At 40.2% G+C, this 26,710-nt stretch overlaps 1 protein-coding gene across 1 annotated transcript in view; it reads right to left on the reverse strand.

Moving 5' to 3' along the window:
- Positions 1–26,710, reverse strand: part of adamts18 (ADAM metallopeptidase with thrombospondin type 1 motif, 18) — a 118,324-nt gene that overhangs the window by 74,493 nt on the left and 17,121 nt on the right. Inside the window, 3 exon segments of the mRNA XM_036584474.1 lie at positions 3,593–3,647; positions 3,649–3,735; positions 3,738–3,890. Coding sequence (XP_036440367.1) covers positions 3,593–3,647; positions 3,649–3,735; positions 3,738–3,890 — 295 coding nt within the window.

Here is a 26,710-nt window from a genome sequence, read left to right on the forward strand (position 1 = left end):
GAGAGAGAGAGAGAGAGAGAGAAAGAGAAAGAAAAAGAGAGGCAGAGGAGGAGAGAACGAGAGATAGAGGCAGAGGGATTTAGAAAGAAAAAAGAGAGAAATAAAAAAGGAAAGGAGAGTGAAAGAGAGATACAGAGAGAGAAAGAGAGAGAGAGAGAGAAAGAGAAAGAAAAAGAGAGGCAGAGGAGGAGAGAACGAGAGATAGAGGCAGAGGGATTTAGAAAGAAAAAAGAGAGAGAATGAGAAAAGGAGAAAGAGAAAAAGGAAGGTAGAAAAAGAAATAGAGAGAAAGGAAGAGAAAGCAAGAGATTGAGAGAGAGAAGCAACAGAGAAAGATAGGGAGAAATTAAGAGATAGACAAAGAAAGAGAGAGTGAGAGAAAGAAAATAGAGAAAGAAACACAAAAAAAGGAAAAGAGAAAGAAGCAGAGAACGAGAGTGACAGCAGTGAAGGAGAGAGAGAGACAGGGAGAGAGAAAGAGAGAGAAATACAGATAGAAAGAGAGAGAGAGGAATATAGTAAGAAAAAAAGAGAAAGAGAAGGGGAAAATAGGGTGAGAAAGGGAGAATGAGAAAAAAGAGAAAGGACCGTAGTAAGGAAAATAAAGAGAGAAACGAAGAGAAAGCAATAAATTGAGAGAGAGGGGCAACAGTGAAAGAAATTAAGAGACAGACAAAGAAAGAGAGAGAGGAAGAAAAGAGAGAAAAAGAGGGAAAGAAATAAAAAAGGAAAGGAGAGTGAAAGAGAGAGAAAGAGAGAGAGAGAGAGAGTGAGAGAGAGAGAAAGAAAAAGAGAGGCAGAGGAGGAGAGAATGAGAGATAGAGGCAGAGGGATTTAGAAAGACAAAAGAGAGAATGAGAAAAGGAGAAAGAGAAAAAGGGCGGTAGAAAAGGAAATAAAGAGAGAAAGGAAGAGAAAGCAAGAGATTGAGAGAGAGAAGCAACAGAGAAAGATAGAGAGAAATTAAGAGACAGACAAAGAAAGAAAGCGAGAAAGAGAAGAGAAAAAAAGAGGGAAAGAAATAAAAAAGGAAAGACAGAAATAAGCAGAGAGAGTGAAAGAGAGAGAGAGAGAGAGAGAGAGAGAGAGAGAGATTAGCAGATGCTGGGAGGGGTGTTGAGGTGTTGAGTGAGCAGGAAATATTCACACTGATTCACCAGCTGTTTCCTTTTATTCACTCAGAACAGAGCGAGAGACGCCGCTCCTCTGGGTACAATGAGAGAGCAATTGATAATAATTATGCTAATTATAAAGTCTACAGAATAATCACATATTCTACACTGAATCCTCCAATAAGCATCATTATAATCTACATCTCACATCTGGAATCAGCCCTGACAGATACGCTGGTGTTGGTCACTAAAGCATCCTGTAATATCAAATTGACAGTTTAAGGCCACCACAAAAACACGGCTGTTTATAATAACGATGGCGTTTTTTCGGTATTCAAATAACACGATTTAACGAAGCTGAAAAGTCAAGGATTTTTTTATCTAACTTGTCCAATAAACCACCTTTTGGAACATGAAAATGCTGTAACTCCTCTGGCTTTACATTTTGAGTTTAAAGAGCCGTCGCCAGATTCTCAGAGTGGATCTTTGGTGAGACGCTCAGTTGGACTGTGTTAATTATTTCTCACTCTTATTTGGTTGAAATGAAAGTAGAAACTGTTTGGAAAGTGCAGATTCCAAACTTTTAATCACTACCACTTTTATGTTTGTAAGTCGAAGAGGAGATATTTTATTATGATTTGAATTTGATATGATAAGATGCTCACGGACATTGCTCATAGAAAGGCTAAGGATAACTCAATGAGCAGCAAACTAACAAAAGCAGCAGCTTGGTGGAGCTCCTGTTCCCCTCGAGATCCTCCACTGTAACAAAAATCAACGCACTGTATGAATGAGAGTGAGAGGCTATGATCATGGAGGAGCTGAACCACTGACTGTATAAGATACATTATATGGACAAAAGTATTGGGACACACCTCTTAGCCATTGAATTCAGGTGTTTTGTTCAGTCCCATCACCACAGGTGTATAATATTAAGCACCCAGCCATGCAGTCTGGCTTAATAAACATTTCTGAAAGAATGGGTCTAAAGACCTCACTGAATTTGAGCGTGGTGCTGTAATAAGATTCCAGCTCTGCAACAAGTCAGTTTGTGAAATTTCTCCTCTCCTAGATTTTTCACGATCAACTGTGAGTGCATTATTGAAAAGTGGAAGCGTTTAGGAACCACAGCAACTCAGCTATGAAGTGTCAGACCACGTAGAGTTACAGAGCGGGTCTTCGAGTGCTGAGGAGCATAGAGCATAAAAGTCATCAACGCTCTGCTGATCAATAACTGCAGAGTTCAAACCTCCTCTGGCATCAACATCAGCACAAAAACTGCGTTGGAGCTTCATGGCAGGCCGCTGGACTCTGGATCAGTGGAAACGTATTCTGTGGGGTGATGAATCAGCTTCTCTATCTGTCAGTCTGATGGACGGGTCTGGATTTGGCGAATGCCAGGAGAACGTTACCTGCCTGACTGCACTGTGCCAGCTGTAGAGTTTGGTGGAGGAGGGATGATGATATGGGGCTGTTTTTCAGGGGTTGGTCTAGAACCCTTAGTTCCAGTGAAGGGAAATCTTAATGCTTCAGCACCAAGACATTTCGGACAATTGTACACTTCCAACTTTGTGGGAACAGTTTGGGGAAGAACCTTTCCTGTTCCAGCATGACTGAGTCCCAGTGCACAAAGCAGCTCCATAAAGGCCTGACTGGGTGAGTTTGGTGTGAAGAACTTGACTGGCCCTCACAGAGCCCTGACCTCACCCCATAAAACACCTTTGGGATGAACTAGAACAGAGATTGTGAGCCAAACCCTCTCGTCCAACATCAGTGTCTGACCTCACAAATGCTCTTCTGGATGAATGGGCAGAAACTCCCACAGACTCTCTCCAACATCTTGTAGAAGCTTCCCAGAAGAGTGGAAGCTGTTAGAGCTGCAAAGGGGGACCAGCTCCATATTAATGCCTATGGATTTAGAATGGGATTTATGAAAGCTCCTGTGGGTGTGATGTGTAGGTGTCCCAATACTTTTGTCCAGATAGTGTATGATATATATGATATACACATTCATCGGTTGCTGTCACTGGATGCCGGTGATGAAACTGGACACTGCGTTCACTCTGTGGAACTCCTGTGATTTTCATGTTCAAGTTCTGTGTTTACACAGCAAAAATAAATACATTCTGATGAAGCTTATTTTGTCCAATCATAGAGCTGTAATAGAACTGCACTGCTTTTAATATGGGAAAAAAAAATCTTTAGGGTCAAATTTGAGTACAAATATGATTGATCCTGATTAAACATTTTAATCATATGACAGCCTTAGTAATTACATTTGAATTGTCCAGAAAGAAACAGTAAAAACAGCAATAACAGTTCTAAGTAGAACAGACAGTAAGCAAATGGAACTCATATGTTTTGGAGAACCGTTAGCTATCCTGGCCTCAGAGGGCACCGGTCTGTTTCTGTAGGAGCCTAATGCATTTTCCTTAAGCATGCAGATTAAAACAGAGGAAGGAGAAAGTGTCCTTACATACATTGCTTGCGGCGTCCACAGAAGTGCTGCCTCTGAAACCTCCCATGCCGGTAGTCGTGGTGGTGATGGTGATGATGCTGGTGGTGATGAAGATGATGATGACGCTGGCGCTTGTTTGTTGTTGATGGGATAATGCTGGCTCTGTCCGTGCTGTCCCCGTGGACCTTACGCTCTGCTGACCTTTTGTAAACTACATGTGGGTGGTGTCCAGCGGGGGCGCTGTAGTTGTGCTCCAAAGCCAAATGCTCAGGCAGCGGGGTGATGAAGAACTCGTCACCTGACATCCGGATCAGACCTGACTGCAGAACACAGAGATACACAAAGTCTGGGTCAGACCTGACGCAGATAAAGATAAAGACATTTGACTTCACCAAAGAGTGAAGGGTTCAAATGTGGTTCCCTGTGTTCCTCAGAGAATTGGTTAACAGAGCAGCTCATCCTCTAGCAACATCAAAGGAATGTAGATATTAATTATACCACAACCACCACTATTCTCCGACAAACACCAGCATTCTCCAACGAACACCATCATTCACCAACAACCACCACTATTCTCCAACAAGCACCACTATTCTCCAACAAACATCAGCACTCTTAAACAAACACCACTATTCTCCAACAAACACCAGCATTCTTAAACAAACACTACTATTCTCCAACCAACACCATCATTCACCAACAACCACCACTATTCTCCAACAGACACCAGCATTCTCCAACAAACACCATCATTCACCAACAACCACCACTATTCTCCAACAAACACCAGCATTCTCCAACCAACACCATCATTCACCAACAACCACTACTATTCTCCAAGAAACACCAGCATTCTCCAACAAACACCAGCATTCACCAACAACCACCACTATTCTCCAACACCAGCATTTTCCAACAAACACTACTATTCTCCAACAAACACCATCATTCACCAACAACCACCACTATTCTCCAACAAACACCAGCATTCTCCAACCAACACCATCATTCACCAACAACCACCACTATTCTCCAAGAAACACCAGCATTCTCCAACAAACACCAGCATTCACCAGCAACCACCACTATTCTCCAACACCAGCATTTTCCAACAAACACTACTATTCTCCAACAAACACCAGCATTTACCAAAAAACCACCACTATTCTCCAACAAACACCAGCATTCTCCAACAAACACCACTATTCTCCAACAAACACCACTATTCTCCAACAAACACCAGCATTCTTAAACAAACACCAGCATTCTCCAACAAACAGAAACACTCCTTGAAAAACACCAGCATTCTCAATGGAAATACCATCATTCTTCTTTAATCACAATTGTCTATAAAGCACCAACATTTCCTTACAAATGCCAACATTCTTCAACAAACACCCAAAAACTCATAAAACACCATCATTCTCCATGGAAACACCTTCATTCTCCATTAAACTACAATTTCTTTACAAACACAGATGTTCTCCAACTTATATGCCAACTTGCTTCACAATTAAAAAAAATGTCCTTTAGACACCAGTATGCTGCACCAAATACCAATATTCCTTATAAAACACCAAAATCCTCCAACCAACATCCTCCAATACCCACATTCTCCAACCAACACCATCATTCACTACCAAACACCATAATTCTCCACCAAATTCCTTCATTTTCCATAGGACATCTTCACTCTCCATCAAACACCAACATTCCCTCACAAATACCAATGTTGTCCAACAAGCATCAACCGTCCTCACCAAATACCAGCGTTCTCTATCATGATTATCCACCAAACACCAACACTATCAATCCAACAGTTTTAGAATGTTCCAGATGAAGAACTGACACCCCGAATGAGCCGGTGTGAAGGGGAGAGAACATTCTTGAGACTCCCAACAATCACCTAAAGCTAAAGCGCACCGACATAGCATTCGGGTTTGTTTGAAAAAGAGCTTTGAGCGTAAAAGCTTCATTTTCTTTCAGAGAGGTTGAAAGATCACAGACCTTCCAGTTGAAAAACAGCTGTGCAGGGACACCAGAAATGTCCATCACCAAAGCTACAGCTGTCTGCACACAAACAACTGAGAAGTTAGTGGTGATGCAGTGCAGCCTGGGGCATCTGAGGAAGTCTTCATGTACCCCCCCTCCCCCAGCTGCTCCAGAGAAAAGGGCTCGGACAGAACAAACCCTTTCAGCAGCTCTTTTCCCTCTGAAGACCTGAATGGCTGTGAGCCAAGCATCACGTGTATGAGTATCTCACAAACCTCTTCTCTCAGCACCACACAGCCCTGCATATCTCCTTAACCCTTAAACTCTGGGTTATTATTGTCATTTTGCTATGAATAATTTAAATTGAAATATAGTACATTATTAGTCATTATTTATATTTCATTTAATGTCATATATATCTATAAATTGTATATCGCTGCTGTCGGAGCAAAACTTCATATCTCCAAAATTATAACTTTACAGGAGAAGGAAAAAACATCCTTTGGTTTTAATGTAGGTCAATATAACCAGACTTTTTCCCACGTAATTTTGGGTTCTTTTGGTTATTTTATCATGAAATTTATATGCAATGTAAAGGGCCACAGGTACTTTTAAATTATGTCAAAAACTGAAAAATGACAAAAATGGAAATACAAGGTTTGCTCCGACCGCAGCGATATAATTATATGTAAATATATGTAATACATTCACATTTTATTTCAGTAGGTTCAAGTCTGAACTTCTGACATCTTTTTCAATGTCACAAAATGACAAAAACATGGCAAAATGTAACGTATGTTTTATTCTTTCTGCAAAGCAAGACTAAATGCTTAGCAATACCTTTTCAGCTAGTCAGCATTAAGGTCCAGGGACATCACTATAGTGAGGATGACCACCAAGTAGCCAAGGTAATTATAGGTAAAACATTTGAGTGTTTTGCTGTATATATATATATATATATATATATATATATATATATATATATATAGTAACCACTCTGTACAACTGGTGAGCAGAAAAGCATCTTGAACCTTGAGGTGGATGGGCTACAATAGCAGGAGACCACGTTGGGTTCCACTTCTGCCAGCCACGAACAGAAAGCTAGGCCACAGTGGGCATAGGCTCAGAAAACTGGACAGCTGAAGACTAGAAAAACATTGCCTGGTCTGATGAATCTCTACTGATGCAAACAGATGGCACACAGAGTGAATCCATGGACCAGACCTGCCTTGTGTCCGCAGTCCAGGCTGGTGGAGGTGGTGTAATGGGGTAGGGCATGCTTTCTTGGCACTCTTTTGGCTTGTTAATACCAATCAATCATCGCTTGAATGCCACAGCCTGTTGAGTGCTGTACCTGACCATGTGCATCCCTTCATGGCCACATTTTGCCATCTACTAATGGCTACTTCCAGCATGATGATGCACCATGTCACAAAGCAAACTGGTTTCATGATCATGAAAATGAGTTCAATGTTCTTCAGTGGCTCAGTCACCAGATCAGAATCCAATAGAACACCTTTGGGATGTGGTAGAACGGGAGATTCACAACATGAAAGTGCACCTGATGATGCCTGACCTGATTCTCTCAGTATCCAAAATCTTGCCACTAAGAACTGAAGCTGCTTTGAGAGCAAGAGGAGGCCATACCCGGCATTTATTAAAGTGCTCTTGTTTATGTATTACTTTCCTAGATAAACTGATCATTTACTGATTTGTATCCATCAACAAAACAGTGACAATGACCAGGTTTACTAACTTAAACTCAAAATATTCCTGGTAATTAACTAAAAACTTAAGTAAACAAAGAGAAAATGCTCAAACATTACCAGCATAAACATTAGTGTCGCTGTCTATTATGTAGGTCAATATTTAGTATTTTATTTAACATTCACAGATTAATTCAACTTTCACTTTTTAATATGATCTTGAAATTTAGAGGTGTGTTGGATGGTGCGACAGAGATCTCTGGTTTGAATGTTGCATTTGGATTAGGGTCCCAGAATTTGGTTTGAAGGGAAATGAGGAGTTAGGTGAACGTTTTCTAGCTTGCTATTGCTCAGTTAGACTCAAAGTATTGATGATAAGCCATAGTAAACGTCAGGCTCGGACAGAATTCAGACGCTTGCAGACCACACTGAAGTAAAACAGGTTTACAAGAAAAAGAAGCATCAAAAATCAAGGTCAACCAGTCCAAAGTCAATAGCCAAATCAAGGAAACAGTAAATATGAGGGATGTCCTAAAAACAGAGTCCAAAATCCAGAAAGAAGGTCAAACCAGAAATGCCAACAATACTAAGAAGGCTAGGCAAAAGACAAGGTCACAAACAAACAAAGCAATGGTCACACAAGGAGAGTCAAACTAACGGACTGGAAGGCTCAGTAAGGCTCTGCAAAACAAAGGCAATACTTCACAAAGAGCAAACAAACTGTGGGGGTTTGTATAATGAGCTTAACAGGTAGGTAGATCTGGAGTCATGTGATCAGGTGGGGGGTGTTCTGGGAAATGGAGTCCAGAGGCAGGTAAGTAGTAACAGCGGGACTGAAATGAAGCGTGACAGCATAACTCAAATGATTTACACTTATATAATACATTATACAACAGTTAGTTCCGGCCACGCGAGCTGATTGGTTGAGAAACGTTCTAACTGTGCTGTTATTTCACCATAACATCACGTTTTTTTCACAAACACCATATCATCACTCCACTGAGACGCCGTTGCTAAGCAACAACTCTGACAGCTGTTTTAACTCCTTACTTTGTCACAAACAGAAAATGGATACTTTTAAGATCACATTTGACCGACAGCCGACACTAAATTCCCAAACTGTCATCACCACTGAGCAGCTTTTCAGTCGGCAGCTGTGACAGAAGAACAGCTAAACAACCTGGAATCAGCCAGAAATGAACCCAATACCATTCGCCAAACGTGTAGTCTGATCTTCAGAGTCTGACCAAATCAGACTGAGCCATAAAACTGATGCAATATCAAGTTCAGCTCAGTTTTGTCAGTTTTTGCCAGATCAGTATTAATGTTGTTTTGTTCCAGCCAGTCTGTAAAGCATCTTACAGCCCATTTAGTTTGGCGAATGGTGTTGGGTTCATTTCTGGCTGATTCCAGGTTGTTTAGCTGTTCTTCTGTCACAGCTGCCGACTGAAAAGCTGCTCAGTGGTGATGACAGTTTGGGAATTTAGTGTAAGGAGCTGGAAAACGAACTGCTGGCTGTGCAGCGAGTGGGCGGAGCTCGTTACTCTGACGTAGCAACAAGCTGCTTGTTAAGGAACTATAATTTGGTGAAGGAACTGCGAACATTAAAACATATTAAACGCCGCGTTCACGGCCCAGTTTATTAATTTATTACTGTATTTATTTAACTGTTGTATAAAAGCAATAGAACACTCAAGGAGTGTGTTATCGTTAATAACATCACGGCTGTGATGATCTACGGCGACCAAATCACAGCCGTGATGTTATTTCACGATAACACACTCCCTCTGTGTTCTACTGCTTAAGTAAAGCACAACTTCCTTGATACATTAACAAATCATATAATTCTAAACAAACAAATGATGATAAAAGTGTTCCAAAACCTATTTCGCGTGTACTTATTGACAATCAGAAATCTGGCTGGCCTTCAAGTGGGCGGGCCTCTCACAACAAACAGGAATGAACACAAACAGCATGGCGGAGAGGTGGAGCTACACTGAGGAGGAGATGAGAGCGCTTTTAAAAGACTACAGCCTTTCTAAATAGAAAGAGCTCGAGCAGCTGTATTTGGCAGAGAACGATGTCTTGTCTAATGGATCAGATGAAAAAATGATATTCATCATAAAAATGTACTAATTAATTAAATTAAATGTCCGTATCGCTAGGTCATGAGGAAGTCAGAGGAGCCAAAGGTATAACAACGTTGCAAGAAACATGAAATTAAAGATGGAAACACCATTTTTTTTAATCGATACACCAAAATTTATGCGGGAAGTAACTTCAAGCATTTTTATCACTAAAACTCATTTTATTCATCATTGCTTTCAGAAAGTCACTGGAAACACAGCTTATGGGTAGTGCTTCATGTATATTATCCAAAAATGTAAATAAAAACTTGACATATAATTAGGTATGACGTCACTGTGCATGTCTGCTGCTCGTACTTTCAGCACTGAAAACTGCCTCAGTGACTGAGGGGAACATCGCTGCGTCTGAAGAGTCCTTCTCTCTCACTCTAAACATCCTGAGTCGTTGTGAAAGAGGTGTTTGGAGGAAAAGACTGTTTAAAAGATGAACCCAGTCTTCCCACGGAGTCCTGTCCACTCCAGTGTCCAGAGAGTAGCACCTCTACCACGAGTCACTAAGCTAAAATTAGGCGCTGGGTAAAAGTCACTAACGCAGCAGTGGGTCTCAGTCTCTTTCTAGAACATCCCAAACAAGAGCTGAGGAGTGGAAATGCAGTTAGTGCAACAGAAGCATCAGGAGGTGAAGTTACTTAAAGTAACTCAGCAAGAATTTAACTCAAATTTCCTGCTTATACTGAATATAATCGGTCGGATGAGATGCAAAATCATTTAGAGGGGTTTGATGTGAACTGGATGATGAAACCTACCACTAGGTCTGGAGTCTGGAGTCTGCTGAGTTAAGCATGAGTTAGTGCTGAGCAGGGTTATTATGTTAAATAAAACTATCACTACTATGAAAAATAACAGAAAAAAATTTGGTAAGTGTAATAAAAATAAAAATGACAATTTTCAAAAGCATCAAAACTAAATCAGAACTATAACTCCCACTGCAAAATTAACTAAAATGATTTTTTGTTTTTGTTTTTTCAGTGATTGAGAGTTTAAAAGTGGATCCGTTGGAGTGGAACTTGGGGCCGAGCTGAGCTCAGTCTGCTGCTGATTTTATTCTACTCTTGTCTAATATCCACTATTACAGCATATTTCATAACGCTAAAAATTAAAACTAGAACTGAAACTAAATAAAAGCTGAAGTAAAAGTATTACCTTTCAGAGAATAAACACCCCCTGAAATTGACTGAATCTAAACTGAAATGAAAAATCAAACACTAATTAAAATGAAACACTAATTAAAAATAAAAACTAATGAAAATGTAAAAGCTATAATAACTCTGGTGTCGAGTCAAGAGTCAGCTAAGTGCATTTCCAAGTCGAGTCACAAATCTGTTCAGCGTTCTTCCGAGTCAAGTCACAAGTCCATTAAGCGTGCGTCTGAGTGCAGGCATGAGTATGTTAAGCAGATTTCTGAGCTGAGTCACACACTGTTAAGCGTGCGTCCGTGTCAAGTTACGAGTCAGTTAAGTGTGTGTCCAGGTTGAGTTAATTAAGTGTGCATCCAAGGTGAGTCACAAATCTGTTTAACGTAGTAAATCGAGTCACAAGTCTGTTAAGCATGTTTCAGCCAGTTCCAAGTCAGTTAAACACGATTCAAGAGTCAGTTCAGTGCATTTCTGAGTCGAGTCACGAGTCTGTTAAGCATGTATCGGAGTCAAGTCAAGAGATGGAATGTCCATTACTAACATGACTGTTTAATGTCTGTAATGTAATGTAATGTGTGAGTGTTTAATGGCATGTTTGTCAGGTTAGTGAAGCAGACGGTCGAGTGTGCAGCTGATAAATGAGTTGTGAGGTTAAAAGGGCCACAACTTTATCATCTGCCACGATACCAACATCCTCACTATCCTGAAGGTCGACATACTAACACAAGTTTGCATCTAAAAAACTTCAATGATGATGAAATAGTGCTAAATCTGGAATAATAACTTTTCTTTAGGGACTATTCTGTCTTATAATGCATGTACCCCTCCACTAGGAATGGATTTAGGAAACATATAAACTTTCTGAGGCATTTTGCTTCTGCTCCCTATCACCACCACTGTGAACAATTCTGACTCTAAAACAGAGCATTTCCCATTTAAACTCTCTGGATGACTTTGTTTACATCATAACCATCTAATTATGCAGAAATTTAGGAAAAAAATTGTGGAATTGTCCAACTTGACACGCTTTAAGGCAAGTGTGTTTGATTTAGGCAAAGCTAGTTTAAGCTTAAACTTGCTTGAGTTCAAAAGTAAAGAAGAAAACTTCAGACCCCAAAGACGTCTCGGCTGTTTGACTGTGTTTGGGCGTAGAGGGGCTGCGCAAATTTAATTTATCATGTTAAAAATCAGAGAAACGTCAGATCAGGCGCTGAGAGTCTTTTTGACTTGAGCTCAAACAGACTCAGTGGTTTGGCACCGAAGAGCTAATTCCGTGCTAATTGGCTTTAACAGCGCTCTTGCCCTCAGTACGCCTGGGCTGGGGGGCCCACTGCCCCCGCTGCCCCCTACATACATGCCCCCCGTTTAAGGCCAGACATCTTCAACCAGCGACTGCTGAACCACACATTCCGCCCGTCAGTGGAATGCTGCCTAATCTCGCCCGTCCCACGTAAATCCTCACAGAAAAGCTGTGCATTCACTTCTCCATTTAACTCTCTTCACTCTCCGCGCCCCCGTCTGTGTGACCCTGATGCGCCCCTCTGTGTCCTCGCAGGTGGTAAAGCAAACAGCAGGACGTGTTGTGAAAACACTGGCAGGCTATGGCAGCCTGCCATCAAGCCCCGAGCCCACCGGCTCTCACCGAAACAGCTCAGGGCAACAGGGTCCCTCGCCCTCGGCGCCCTCTGCACCCGGGGGTCCCGGCAGCTTTAAAGCACAGGGCTGCAAACAACGCTGATACATCTGGACTCAAAAACTCCACTGAATTTACTTTATTCAAACGTACCCATGATTCCAGCATGAATTAAAAATATTACATCTACAATGGTAACACTTTCTATGAATGTCACCTTTGTAAGCATCTATAAACACATTCATAACATGTTATAATGCGTTCATAAGGCATTATAAACTTGGCTATAAATATTTATAAAAATGCATTACACGTTATAGCCATGCTTATTTTGCATTATGAATTGTTAACATTATGCATTATAAGTACTGATCATAACAAATTATAAGAGCTCATAAGTCGTATTTGTCCGCTCTAAGTAAAGTGAAGCATACTGTACTAAAGCCTCCTCCAGTGTTCAGAATGAGGCTTCAAGTTGAAGTATTTACTGAAGGATTTACTGAAACACTAAAACATTCACAATAAAGCACATTACAGGCTTCAAATGTCAGAGTTTAAACTAGAGCTGCCATCAGTGTTTTACCCAATGTGGGAAAGGTAATGTACACCACCGTTAGCTTGGTATTTGTTTTGACTTTACGCTCTCCAAGCTGGGGCTGACTTCTTTGGCACTGACATTATAACTTGTTATTAACACTATTTATAATGCATTATATTAACAATTCATAATGTATAATAAACATGGCTATAAAATGTAATTCATTTTTATAAATGTTTATAATCAGGTTTATAATGCCATATGAATGCATTATAACATGCTATAAATGTGTTTATAGATGCTTACAACCATGACATTCATAGAAAGTGTTACCTCTACGATTTTAATGACAAAAGTGAGTGAACAGAAAGACAAAACTACTGACGTGATGTATTTTATTCAAGCGGAAATAATGCATGACTGATGCCGCTGACGTAGGGCTTAGAGATTAACCACTTTTATATCAAAATTTAAAAGAGTGTAATTTCCAATTTTAATCAGAGCCTACGCTGCAAAAATATCTGTAAAAAACACGGAAAAAGTCTGGCAGCAGAGGTGGCAGACGAAGCCTGTTAATTAGTAGTAATGATGTTTTCCCAAAAAAGGTTCTTCTATTATTACAAGCTTGACATCGTAACAATAATGAACCCTTTTCGCTGCTATATAGAACCCATTACAAAAGGTAGAACCATATACAACACATTCTCCATCAGCTTGACGATTCACCATGCAAAGAACAATTCAAGCATGAAATGGTATTATATAGAACTCATGGTTGTTGAATAGAACTATTCACTTTACTAAAGAACCCTTGAAGAACCATCTATTTTAAGAGTGTACATCAAACTCTAATTTAAAATAGGGGTTAAAAGTTCAGTTTTCCATGATTTGGACGCTTTAAAGTTACGTTTGTTCCTCTTTTACCGTAAAGTTATCTCGGAAATTTGACGACAGCGTCAATTTACTGCCGATTCTTCCGGCCAGGTAGAAAAAACAGACCCACACCGACAGAAGTCTCTACGCTTCCTTGAACAAATTCCAGTAGCGTTAGCAAAAGAATGACGCAACAAGTCCAGTCAAACTCACGCAGCCAAAACGGGAAGCTTCAAAAAGCCGTCTCGCTCTCGGCGCTGTTAGCACATCGTCCGCGAGCTCGTTATCAGTTTCCTGTGGAGAATCTCTCCCACAGCCCCTCAGCCCGGGCGCTTCTGATGGGCTCCCGGCTCCCCCGCGGCCCACCACACTCAAGTATCACACGTGTATTCCATTTGTCTCAGAGACATACCAAACTTTACTGTCAGATATCTAACAACATCCCCCAGCATTTAGCACACCGCGCTCCATAATGGGAGGAAATCAATCCCATCTGCTTCACCGCGGCTCCTTCTTCTGTTCTCTGAGCGTGTGAGAAGATTCAGAAGGCCACAGATTGGCCTGTCAATACACTCATAATCGAGAAATACACCTGATTATTTTGAGTAATTGAGCTTTTAAAAAAAGGCCAAACAATTCAACTGGACTGAACAGTAACAGAGCCTTTCAAGGCTTCCAAATTACCGTAATAAAACAAGGAAGGCTTTAAAATGATGCCAATAAATGAGTGTCTGCTTTGTTTCTTACTGTAACAGAGACCAGAAGGAAAATTCTGAATATGCATTATGATTATGAAAGCTGCCAACTAACCACTGCTCATTCAGAAACGGAAAGGTTTTGGTGAAATAACAGCACAGACTGATCCTCTGCAGGTGTACACATTAAACATGGACATCTGGGCATCAGAAACGGAAATATTCATTGAATACCTGCATATCTGTTGCCTTAGGACTGGTGATTTTGGCAGGAGTCACTGTGATTGAGTGAGCCTACAGTGGGGTGGTAGTAAAAGTCTGGGACCACTGGTGAAATATTGCATTCCTTTCTAATTTGATAGAAAGATTTTCTTTAAAAATTCTGCATAATTTTAGTGAATATTAACCGGAATTTCAGAATTTCTAGGTTTTGGTGATGTGTTTTAGCTTTAATGACTGTGTGCACTTAAGCCTCTGACCAGCGGATCAAATCGACCAGAAAAATCTGTAATCTGTAATTATCGATCTGACTAATCTGAAAAACCCTGTCATCATGCAAAGAACCCCTTAATCACGCAAAGGGCTCTTTGAGTGTTCACGGTTCTATATAGAACCATTTTCTTCACTAAAGAACCCTTAAAGAACCATTTTTTTTTTCAATTTTTACCCGATTTTTCTGCCCAATTTAGTCGTCTCCAATTCCACCCGCTAGTTAGGACTCCCCCAATCACACAACGCTATCAACGCTAGGAGGGTGAAGGCTAACACAGGCTTCCTCTGAGACCTGTGAAGCACCACCGCTTCTTTTCGAACTGCCGCTCACGCAACGTCATTGGACAGCTGAACGCGCTCGGAGGAAAGCGCCAACCGCCAGATCTGTTACGTCAGCTAACAGACACCTGCGCTGACTAGCATCGCGCTGAGTGATGGGGGGAGAAGGCGGGGCCATCCTACCCACCCAGAGAGAGCGAGGCCAATTGTGCTCTCTCGGACTCCCGGCTACAGGCGGCTGTAGCATCACCAGGGATCGAACTCACGATCTCCTGATGATAGGGCCAACGCTTGGACGGTTGCGCCACTTGGGAGCCCTAAGAACCATCTTTTTTAAGCATGTAGGTGGGAACAGCACCCCCTTTTGCTTGGTTTGTGCTGTTTCGGGCAAAAATGGTGCGACAGTTAAAAGGTTATGAATCTTTCTTTCTTCTCTTATAAGTTTCTGTTTCAAAGATACAAAGTTCTGTCACCCCAGTTCAAAGTATACGATGATAAAAGCTGGCTTAAAGATGTTGACTCGACTTTTGAGTGGCAGAGAAGTCTCACTATCTTCCTTCACTTATTGCACATAAAAACAAAACAGTATGTCATTATGCCGTATAACGTATATGGGCGTCTAATCAGCCCAGTATAGAGTCCTGTTTAAGTAAAAGGTGCAACAGGTGATCAAAAATGAGCAAACGCTTCAGACATAAACACAGTTTTCCAACAGACTCATAAAGGTATAAAATATTTCTCTCAAAAACATAAAAAATCTGATCTCTTGTGTGGTTTCAGACTGTAGCAGAGCCTCTAGTTATCTCTTTACAGGTAAGGCTGGAGGAGATGAAAGGGTTTAGAAATTTCACAGACAGAAAAACACCAACATCAGACGCTTCCTTCGGTGCTGCTCCCCTCATTACGGAAGACGTGATTAACATCCATTTCTGCCTTTTAATCGACTCCTCTCCTTTAATAATGTGATCTCTCAATGCTGTTATCACACTGGCTTTGATATCAGCGCTCTACAAAGAAAACAAGCGTCTCCAAAATAGTTCACAGGAAAGAGGAAAACAGTCTTTACGTTTAATGTAAGTTAATGTAAAGAGATTTTATTCTAAGCAGTTTTGGAGCATTTCTATTGGTCCATTCATCATGACATTTTCACACAATGCAAAGTACAGCTGAGCTCGGATGATGTAGAAAAACAAAAATCGCGAAAAATTGAGTTTTTTGCACTGTTTGCTCTGGGCAAAGGGCCCCCCCTGAGCCAAGGGCCCAACCAAAATGCAAACTTGCTATAGTGTAAATTATATATATTTCATGAATGGTATTAATGGGTAATAACATGGTAATTAAGCAATAATCTACATTACGCAGAGGAGATTCTTCAGAGTGATTTGCAGCAGAGAAAACAAAGATAAGGGAGGAAAACAATCTAAAAAAACAACTTAATTTTTTCAGTCAGAGCTGAATTGAGTGCTGCACAGACTCAGCAGAACATTCATATCGGTAGCGCTAATGTCAGTACAGGTCGCTCCAGTGTTGGGCTAATTAATCAAAAAAGTAATCCATTACAAGTTACTAATTACTGCTCTCAAACTTTAATGTGATTATGATACATATTACACATCACTGCTCTTTACATTACTGTATTACTCTGTACCAAATAACCCCTTTATAGTGGAAGATAATTTTGCTTATTATTCTCACATAATACTGCATAATAAAACTACAAGTTCCCTCAAACAGTTTGGGTAAACTTAACTTAATCATAGTTTACGTAGTTTAAGTAGTATTAAGCTAGGAAAGAGAATGAGACTGTGTATATGGCTGGTGTCAGAGGAAAACCTTGTATCTCCAAAATGATAACTTTACAGGAGAAAGACAAAACATACTTTACTTTTAATGTGAGTCAATGGAACCAGACGTCTTTCCAAGTAATTTTAGGTCGTTTCTTTTGGTCCATTCAGCGGCATTGTAAGACATGATGCAGTGTACGTATGCATCAGGGGTGTGTATGCACAATGCAAATCTTGCAGGGGTCACAGAGCAGGTAGCGACACAGGCTATTACCCCTCAATGCTGCCCCCCTACTTGCCAGACCAAACCTGCACCCCAGCATATCCTGAAATTTGCACCTGAAACTGTTACAAAATGCCGAGTACAGGAAAAGACAGGGTTAATCAAAGCCCTCGGTGAAGTCTGAATATCTAAGACACTGGGAAAAAGCAAATAATCAGCATCTCTCTGAAGATCGCTCTAGGAAAGCCCTGACCGCCTCCCTTTTTTATGTGGTTCCTCGCGGGCTGCCTTCGACTACACGACATTACCAATTTCCACCACGCTTGTCTTCGGCGTGAGTATGGGAAACAATTTATTGCCTGCCTTTGAGTCCGCGAGAGGGGATAATTAGCATCTCTTTGTGTAAACTCGAGCTGCTTATAGGCCCTCCAAACATGATATTATATTCTAAATTAGTAAGTGCTTACACGCTGTTAAGGGCCTGGAGAGAGCGCCGAGAAACCAGAGGCTGCTTATTATCGGCCTTTTAAACACATCTGCATTCCAGCGCTGCGCTGCGTCTGACCACAGCAGAGTCGACTCCGCGGCGGCAGCTGACAGACGAGAGAGGAGCTCCGCGGGTCGAAGGCCGAGGGAGGAGCGGCGAGGGATCCTTTAATGCCTTTCAGAAGAGCTTGATTTGTTGCCCTCGGCTCTACAAAGACAGGCAGCTTTAAAGACACGATTTTTAAGGAAGGATTTAGCAGGAAAAAAACACAAATGCACACAGTTTTACCCCCAAAAAGACAAGGCATGTATGGTTTCTGAAGTTCTGCACTGGAGCTACAAGGCTAACAAGTAAAGTACTGATGCTTATGTGCATCAGTTAGCATCGTGCTAACTGCATACCTGAATGCGATCACCTGAAACCAGTTCGTGTTCTAAAGTAATCTAATCTGTTAAAATAGATTACAAATATTCAGATTTCCAGATGACTCAGTTTAGGTTCTATATGGTTCTATATAGAATGATGAACACTTAGGGAACCTTTACGTGGGGCAGTCGTGCCTAACCCCCAACTGCTCCCTGGGTGCCGTGGATAGGGCTGCCCACCACTCCGGGCAAGTGTGCTCACTGCCCCCTAGTGTGTGTGTTCACTAGTGTGTATGTGGTGTTTCAAAAGGTGAAATTTCCCAGTTGTGGGACTAATAAGGGTCTCTTAATCTTAAAAAGCTTGTTTGCAATGTGAAACGGTTCTTCAGGTTGATGGAGAATGTGTTGCATATGGTTCTATACAGAACCTTTTTGAAAAAGGTTCTTCTGTCGTTACAAGCTTGACATCGTAACAATAGCAGAGCCCCTTTTGGTGCTATATTGAACTCTTTTCAGAAAGGTTCTGTATATAAACCATCTACAGCACATTCTCCATCAATCTCAAGAAGCATATAATGATGCAAAGAACCCTTTAATTATACAAAGGGTCCTTTGAAAATTCATGGTTCTACATAGAACCATTTTCTTGACTAAAAACCCTTGAAGAACCATTATTTTTAAGACTATATGTGATGAACTTGTGTTTACCCAATTCTCTCCTGTATTTCTGTTGTTTGATGCTTGATTGGTTCTGGATTGGTTCTTCTATTATTACAATATCAAGCTTGGAACAATAGAAGAACCCTTGGGTGCTATATAAAACCTTTTGTTCTATATGTGCTTTAGACGGCTCTTTATAGAACCATCTAAAGCACATTCTCCATTAATGAGAAAGCCTTTCATGATGCAAAGAACCCTTTAATCATGCAAAGGGTTCTTTGAGTGTTCATGTTTCTGCGGAGAACCATGTTCTTTAGAAGAACCATCTTTTTTTAAGTGTGTAGAACCTTTACGAAAACCATATAATACATTCTCCACCCATGCAAAGAACCATTTAAGCATGCAAATTATTCTGTATAGAACTCTTTATTCTAGAACCATTGTTTCTACTAAAGAACCCCCGAAGAAACATCTTTTTAAGTGTGTAAATTATTTTTACATGATAATTTTCTCTCTTTGTTCCTAAACAGGCTGTTTTTGTAACTGTGCCTTTATATATGTAAATGAGCTCTGCTCCAATTGGCTATGCCTCATTCAAAAGGCAGTTTAGGCCTGCTTATGACTTCAGTGTGGGTGGGCGGGGCTACACTGCTGTAGGCTGAATATATGTAAATGTGTTGGTTTTCGTGACATTGTGAGCACAATTCATTGAAAATGGGCTGTTTTTGCAGTTTAGTTTCCTTGTATGGACTGAATGGGCTGGAAAACGAATGGTAGGTTTTCATAAACAAACACTTTTAGTTCAAGAAGGTGAGGAAAATTTGGGCCCTCGAAGCAAGAAGCAAACTTCAGACAAACGTCTTCATTTGGGATGATGTGACAACTAGATTTTTTGAGACAAAGTATTTATTTAACACTTTACTGCAATATTCAATGCATAGAAATGCAAATATGTACCGTTTTACCATAAAAAATCGTTCAACTTTGTCCAATATTTAATTTGGTTCTCAGACGTTTATCATTTCACCACCAATGTAGACATCTGGCTGGCGCTCAAGGTTTTCCCAGACTCCTTTTTTCGAGCCTAAGTGAGCCCATGACCCCACTTGCACTCTATATATACACACTGCCAATATGTGGCACATCAGAGTTAACGTTTAACTCATCATCACTGAGCGCGGGCTGCATCCATCACCACTGGCGGCTGTGATAACCTTGTCTCTGTGCAGCGCCAAGGCCAGAAGATTTACGGCCTGAGGGACGGGGTCAGATCGCTCGGCATCATTAACTCTCCCTCTGAAACACAGACGCCCACTAACTGTCCTCTTAGGCGTAACAAAGCAGAGGTGGGCCTGGAAACATCCCAGCTAACGGGGCTCTTTTATCTGGGCGATCCTGCGGGCACGGCCTCCTCTGCTTTTCTCCTCTCTGTGGGGATGAGTGGGTGGGAGAGGAAGACTACCCTCCAGGCGCAATGGGTGAGGAAGTCAACTGTTTCCAGCTCACTCACCCCCAAATAGCCATCAGCAGCTTCTGTGTGCATGCAAACCCCTGATTGGCCGATTCTTCTTATGTGTGTCCATTGTTATCAAGCTCTCTGGATCTGATTATTTACGCTAGTCTGTGAAAATGGTCTGTCATTCAAACTAATAAGTGGTTTCATGTTGTAACGAACAGTTTAAATGGTTTTATTGGACGCAAATACTTTAAATAAAACATTTTATGAGCATTTTATATCAACTCAAACCTCAAAAACAAGCTAATCAACTTCTGACGTTCTGCTTTTTATACTGTAGGGTTATTTATTATTATTATGTTCAGTAAAAATGATGTTGGTGGTGTTTATCTTATTCTGTTAAAAAAAAAGTGTGACTTTATTTAACTTGTTCTATAAAATGTTATGATGTTATTTATCCACTTCTATGAAACAGATTGCTTATCGTATTCCACTGATAGCATTTATCTTATCCAATAAAAACTGTTGATCTTTTTCTATAAATTGTGTTTTTTATACTAAAAAGTTCTACAAAAAGTTGCTTTTTATTTTATTCTATAAACAATATCAACTATATAACAATCTAAAATATAAACAAGTTGTATTCTATATAAAATTCTGTTTATCTTCCTCTATAAAAAGTATTATTATTACTGTTATGGTCTTTTATTCTACTGTAAGCTTTATGCCAAAATTCCAGTTAAAGTATCTTTAACCTTTAGAAGACTAGAGTTATTACCTATATTTTGCTATTTACATGCACTTATTTGATCCCCAGGGCCCCAGTGACAGCCGCGAGAGCCGGCGGGAGGGCGGGACCTGAACCCCAAACACTGCTGAGGGATGCGAGGTGGAGGGCAGCCACCAGAGATGGGCCAACAACGACGGCCACGAGAGGCACGAAGACGGGGCACGAGTCCTGAGCTCCACCTCCCCGTCACTGCCCAGGTCGAATGTAAGGTGTAGTCTAGCGGCCTCACTGAGGAACAGGAGGCGGGCAGCAGAGTTCAGGACCCATGGTTCACCTTCGTGCCTCTCGTGGCCATCATCGCCGTCCCATCTCTGGCGGTTTCCCTCCACCTCCTGCCCTCACTCGCATCCCTCAGCAGTGTTCAGGGCCCAGCCCGACTCTCATAGCTGTCATCGGGACCCGGGGAACGGGCGCGGGGCACATAGATATTCAATTACATAGTGAGTTATGCAATGAATTACATTCATGGTCATTATACAGAAACGTCCATTTTTGTGTCCCTAGCGTTTACAGATATATTACAGTTGAAAAACATGTTTGGGTTACAATTTATTTATATTTTAAAATAAAACAATACGTTATTTTAACAATTACACATTTTGAGCCTCAATTTAGCAATATTGGTTTATAAATCAATCATATAGAATTCCAAGCACCACAGAAGAGCTCGTCCTCACAGTCATGTGTGAAGGCTGAGGCCAAATTTTGAGGTAAAAATCATGTTTTTCTGAAAATATAACTACAATAATCTATACATGACTATGGAATATATGATTTAAATGACATAAAGAAAACCAATGACAAATAAATATTATAAAATATATAATGAATGTTGTGGTCCCCAGGAGTCGTGTCACTGGTGTTACTGCGCAACAAAAAATCTCTTATTTTGAAATAAAAGTCACACTGATGACATCACTTGACTTCCTTTTACCTGTTGTCTGAGGATCTATGAAGAAAAGCACATGGTGAGTCCACTGTGTCTTTCAGTTATCAGAGATTTTCTCATTTAGCTCATGATTTCATATGAAGCTCTTAGCTGAAGTCACTGGTGCGACCAACTTTATGCTTAGTTAACTGTGAAAAAATAGAATATAAATGGATTAAATTCCATATTTTAGTGGATGTTCCATGACGGACAACACGTGGTTTAGACGTCACTGGTGTTACCTCTCTTACGTGTAACTCCAATGATGGTCAGTAACACCAGTGACTCCGATGGACAGACAAAAAGTGGGCATTTCTGTGGAATGACCCTCATAATCAATATTCTGTAGGTTCAAATCTGCATTTTTGATTTTTGTTTTTTTGTTCTAATGTCAAGAAAAGGCAAAGATGCAAACAAGAGTTTTTCTTTCTGCTAACCAGAACCGCTCACAACAACAACCTTTCACCAAATTCAAACCATAATAAAATATCTCCTCTTCCACTTACAAACACAGTTGTGGTCTGGATTGAAAGTTTGGAATCTGCCTTTTCCACTCAACTCCTCCCCCTTATTTCAATGAGCTATGTCACATAAAATGCTTTCATTTATAATTACGACAACTTCTAAGGGTTAAAGCTATTTACTGGGGAATGAAGAGTGAAGGATGGAGATGCAGGCCAGAGCATCTGCAGCCAATCACGCTAACAGAGCTTCTCCCGGAGGAAGAAGGCATTAAAGCTTTGACTGCCTTTGTTTCGAGCTCTCATTTGAGCCTTTAACAACTCTGCCTGACATATGCTGTGTAAACAAAAAGCACATTTGCAGAATTTCCAACCCGGAGCTCAAAGCAAATGTCCGGCTATTAGCGGGTCCCCTGTGTATAATTAAACCCGTCTCAATTTCAAAACAATGAAAACATGTCAGTCCAGTGGATTAATTCATTTCATGGGTCTAAAACACGCTGGATGCCAGGACTCAGTAGTGATACGCTAACACGCCCCAGGCTCCAGTGTCTCAAGGCTCTGCCGTCAATGACATCAGCGCGTCCTTATGTAACCTTTTTCACTTTCAGAATAAACGCGAAAATGCTCAGCAAGCATGAATACATCGTTAAAAACGGAAAAGAATCAGGAGTGTCTTAAAACACCAGCCTCTGGGACCTGACCGATATGTCAATTAGCTGATTAAATCAGCTGATATTGACATAAATTTATCATAATTGGCAGCAATCCTTAAGATACAGCACGTTCAGGATTGTGACTGTATTTTGTAGAACAGAAAATGTACTTAAAATCTGCTCTTGTTTGATATCTAGATTGAGAGACTCCATGTCGTTCGCCTGTTTTAACCCTCTGTGGTCTGAGGTCGTTCTCCTCGATTTGTTCATCTCTTCTTAAATTCTCCTTTAAAGGCTCTTCATATAACATGAACCTCGTATGTTTCATATCTAAATGCTCCGTTATCTTCATCACTACTTTCCAAAACCGCTGCAGCAGCTTCAGCAGCTGTAAACTCTCTGCACGCTGTTTCACATGAGTCTCCGATGTGGACTGAATGAAGAATGAAGGGTTTCCGGCGTGATGGTCAGTGCTTAGTGATTTCCTGAGTGTCCATTGGTCAGTTTCACACAGAATGTAGACGGACACACGAATCCACCAGTTCCACACGGTGAGAGGCAGAGGACGTGTATCTCAGCCCCTCTTCATAGGCTCATAACTCCGGATGTGAGTCTCGTATGATCTCGTGATAAGATGGAATGGAAAGGGCGACTCTACAGATTCAGGAAGTGCTTGAACTGGATTTCTGAGCTGGATCATCACAAAGATACACAAACAGATATAGAAACAGAGAATTTGACACGTGGGGAGTTCGTGGACCCCAGGAGGGTTAAGGCTAAGTGTTGAGATTGAGTTGGAAGGTTATTTTTAAGTGGGCTTTGTTTTATAGCATTTAGGAATGTGAGCCGGACGACTGAGATAAATATTTAATTTTTGGCCATATAAAATTATTGCTATCAGGAGGAATGTATCAATCTCAGGGCTCAGTGTCATTAGACTGGGAAATTACAGCCAACAGTCAACATTGCTGAATAATAATCAAACTTCTTCTCTCATTTTACATGTTTCAATGTTCAGCATTATATACTTCAGGTAGCAATAAACATATTGGCCTAATTTCAGATGCAAAAACTTTCCACAGGATACATGGCAATTCACGTAGGATTAATATAACCCCAGTTTACTTCTATGATGCGTTTCAAAGCATGGGAATAATTTAACCTGGGATAACATCTACATATAATTTCATAGCACAGGATTAATATAACCTGGGATTACATCTATAGTTCATTTTAAAGTGTGGGATTAATTTACCCTGGTGTTATTTTGATTGGTTCATTTCAAAACATGGGAATAATGTAACCTGGGATTATTTCTACAGATCAGTTTATAGCACAGGATTAGTATAAACACAGATTATTTCTACAGATAATTTTACAGCACAGGATTAATATAAACTGGGATTCTTTCTACAGATCATTTTATAGTACACGATTAATATAAACTGGGATTATTTCTACAGATCGTTTTGTAGCACAGGATTAGTATAAACTGGGATTATTTCAAGAGATCATTTTATAGCAAAGGATTAGTATAATATGGGTGTTTTTCTACAGTTTATTTTATGGCACAGGATTAGTACAAACTGGGATTATTTCTACAGATCATTTTATAGCACAGGATTAATATAAACTGGGATTGTTTCTACAGATCATTTTATAGCACAGGTTTAATATAAACTGGGATTATTTCTACACATCATTTTATAGCACAGGTTTAATATAAACTGGGATTATTTCTACAGATCATTTTATAGCACAGGTTTAATATAAACTGGGATTATTTCCACACATCATTTTATAGCACAGGTTTAATATAAACTGGGATTATTTCTACACATCATTTTATAGCACAGGTTTAATATAAACTGGGATTATTTCCACACATCATTTTATAGAACAGGTTTAATATAAACTGGGATTATTTCTACAGATCATTTTACAGCAAGGATAAATATAACCTGGGATATTTTTACAATTCATATTATTGCATGGGATTAATATAACTTGAGATTATTTCTACAGTTTGTTTCAAAGCATGAAGATTAACGTAACCTGAAGTTATTTCTATGGTTCGTATTATTGCCCAGGATAAATATAACCTGGGGTTATTTCTATGGTTCATTTCAAAGCATGGTAATAATGTAACCTGGGATTATTTCTACAGATTATTATTAATATAACCTTGGGTTATTTCTATAGTTTGTTTTACATTGTGGAATTAATATAATTTAGTTATTTCTGTTGTTTGTTTTACAGCAGATAAAAGGCACTGGAATCTTTTCTAAAAAATGACTGATTTGCAGATTATAACGAGGATAAAATCACTAAGAAACACCAAGAATATATAAATAAACCCACCTTCTCATGTTAAATTAATCCCATATGAATAAAACTGAATGTGGATCGGTTACATTTGGCCAAAACCTCATCCGGTCAATTAGGTTCATATTAGTGCTGATACTGATTTAGTATATCAGAGTATATCATCACTAATGATCCATTATCCTTAAAATGAGCATCAATATTGGAGTCAATATTTGATAATTGATACTGGAGTCAAAACCTTGTGTTGGAGCTCTCGTGAAAAGCCTAGTAGTGCATATGTTTCCTCAGTGCTGGTGTGACGGCCACTTCACTGATACTCGTTATTCACCGAGCCGGTGAGAGAGGAACACAATGGCTTCCTCTATGACAGGAAGTGACTGGGGAAAAAGGCCTCGCTGCCCCTCCGATTGGGAGAAAAGCTGCTTCCCTCTGGCATCTCCTAACAGCCACTACATCACTGTCACCACAAAGACCACCAGGGGCCGGCTCCCTCAGATCTAACATGGCAGAGGGCTGTGAGTTATGAGAGGGGCGACGGGAACATTTGTAACTACAAAGGAGCTCAGAGCTTTACTCGCAATTACTCTGTGCCCACCGAAACGAGGACGGGTACAAATGACCGCCGTTCCACTTGTAGATCCCCCGTGAGGTTTCCGCTCTTTGCAGCAACATCTCTGAACATCTCAGCAGCTTCTGTCCTCCATCCCAACCAATGAAGCCACTGTGGGGTGGGTTTTAGCGAACACTGAAGGGTCAGTTTCAGTAATGAGGGGAGTCTGAGCGAACGCTGCAGGACAGGGGTGTTTAACTCCAATTTACAGGTGCAGTTACACCACATTTCTTGCTTACAAAGGGAACAAACAAACAAACATAACAAACGAAGAATAACAAGCATGTCTAAAGTTTAATGAAAGTTACTGTAAAGAGATTTTATTCCAAGCAATTTTGAATAATTTCTGTTGATCCTTTCATGATGAAATTTATTTACTATACAGCTGCTGAGCTCAAATGTAGAAAACTGAAGATCGCAAAAAAGTGGACAGCAATGTTAAGTGAATGGCAACAACAGTTAGCTTTGAATGATTGACCATTATCGATTAGTCCAGCTAACGAATTAAATAAAATGACAAATCAAATAAATTTTGATGAAGTCTTTTATTTTGAAAGTACTTTTATAATGACCATTTAAAATTTGAATGACCACTGGCTATTGGTGTATCCGAAACATTATTAGGGCTGAGGCCAAAAAAGGACAGTAATGCCAAACTCTTTTCTGCCATCACCAGCTCAGACTGATTAAGCTGGCAGACCAGTATATCTAGTTGACCAGTAAAAGGTTTTAGTTAGCTTTTCTACCAGCTTGACCATGCCTGATGAGCCTATTCCAGCTGGGCGTCTGCCTTGACCATATTAGGCCCCATATGGAAAAAAATGTATCCCAAATGTATTTATCAAGTATATTTCTGCATTGTATGAAAATGGCCAAAAATGTATTTGTTAAATATACATTT

Source organism: Colossoma macropomum, unplaced genomic scaffold, assembly GCF_904425465.1.
Source record: "Colossoma macropomum unplaced genomic scaffold, Colossoma_macropomum, whole genome shotgun sequence".
NCBI lineage: Eukaryota > Metazoa > Chordata > Actinopteri > Characiformes > Serrasalmidae > Colossoma > Colossoma macropomum.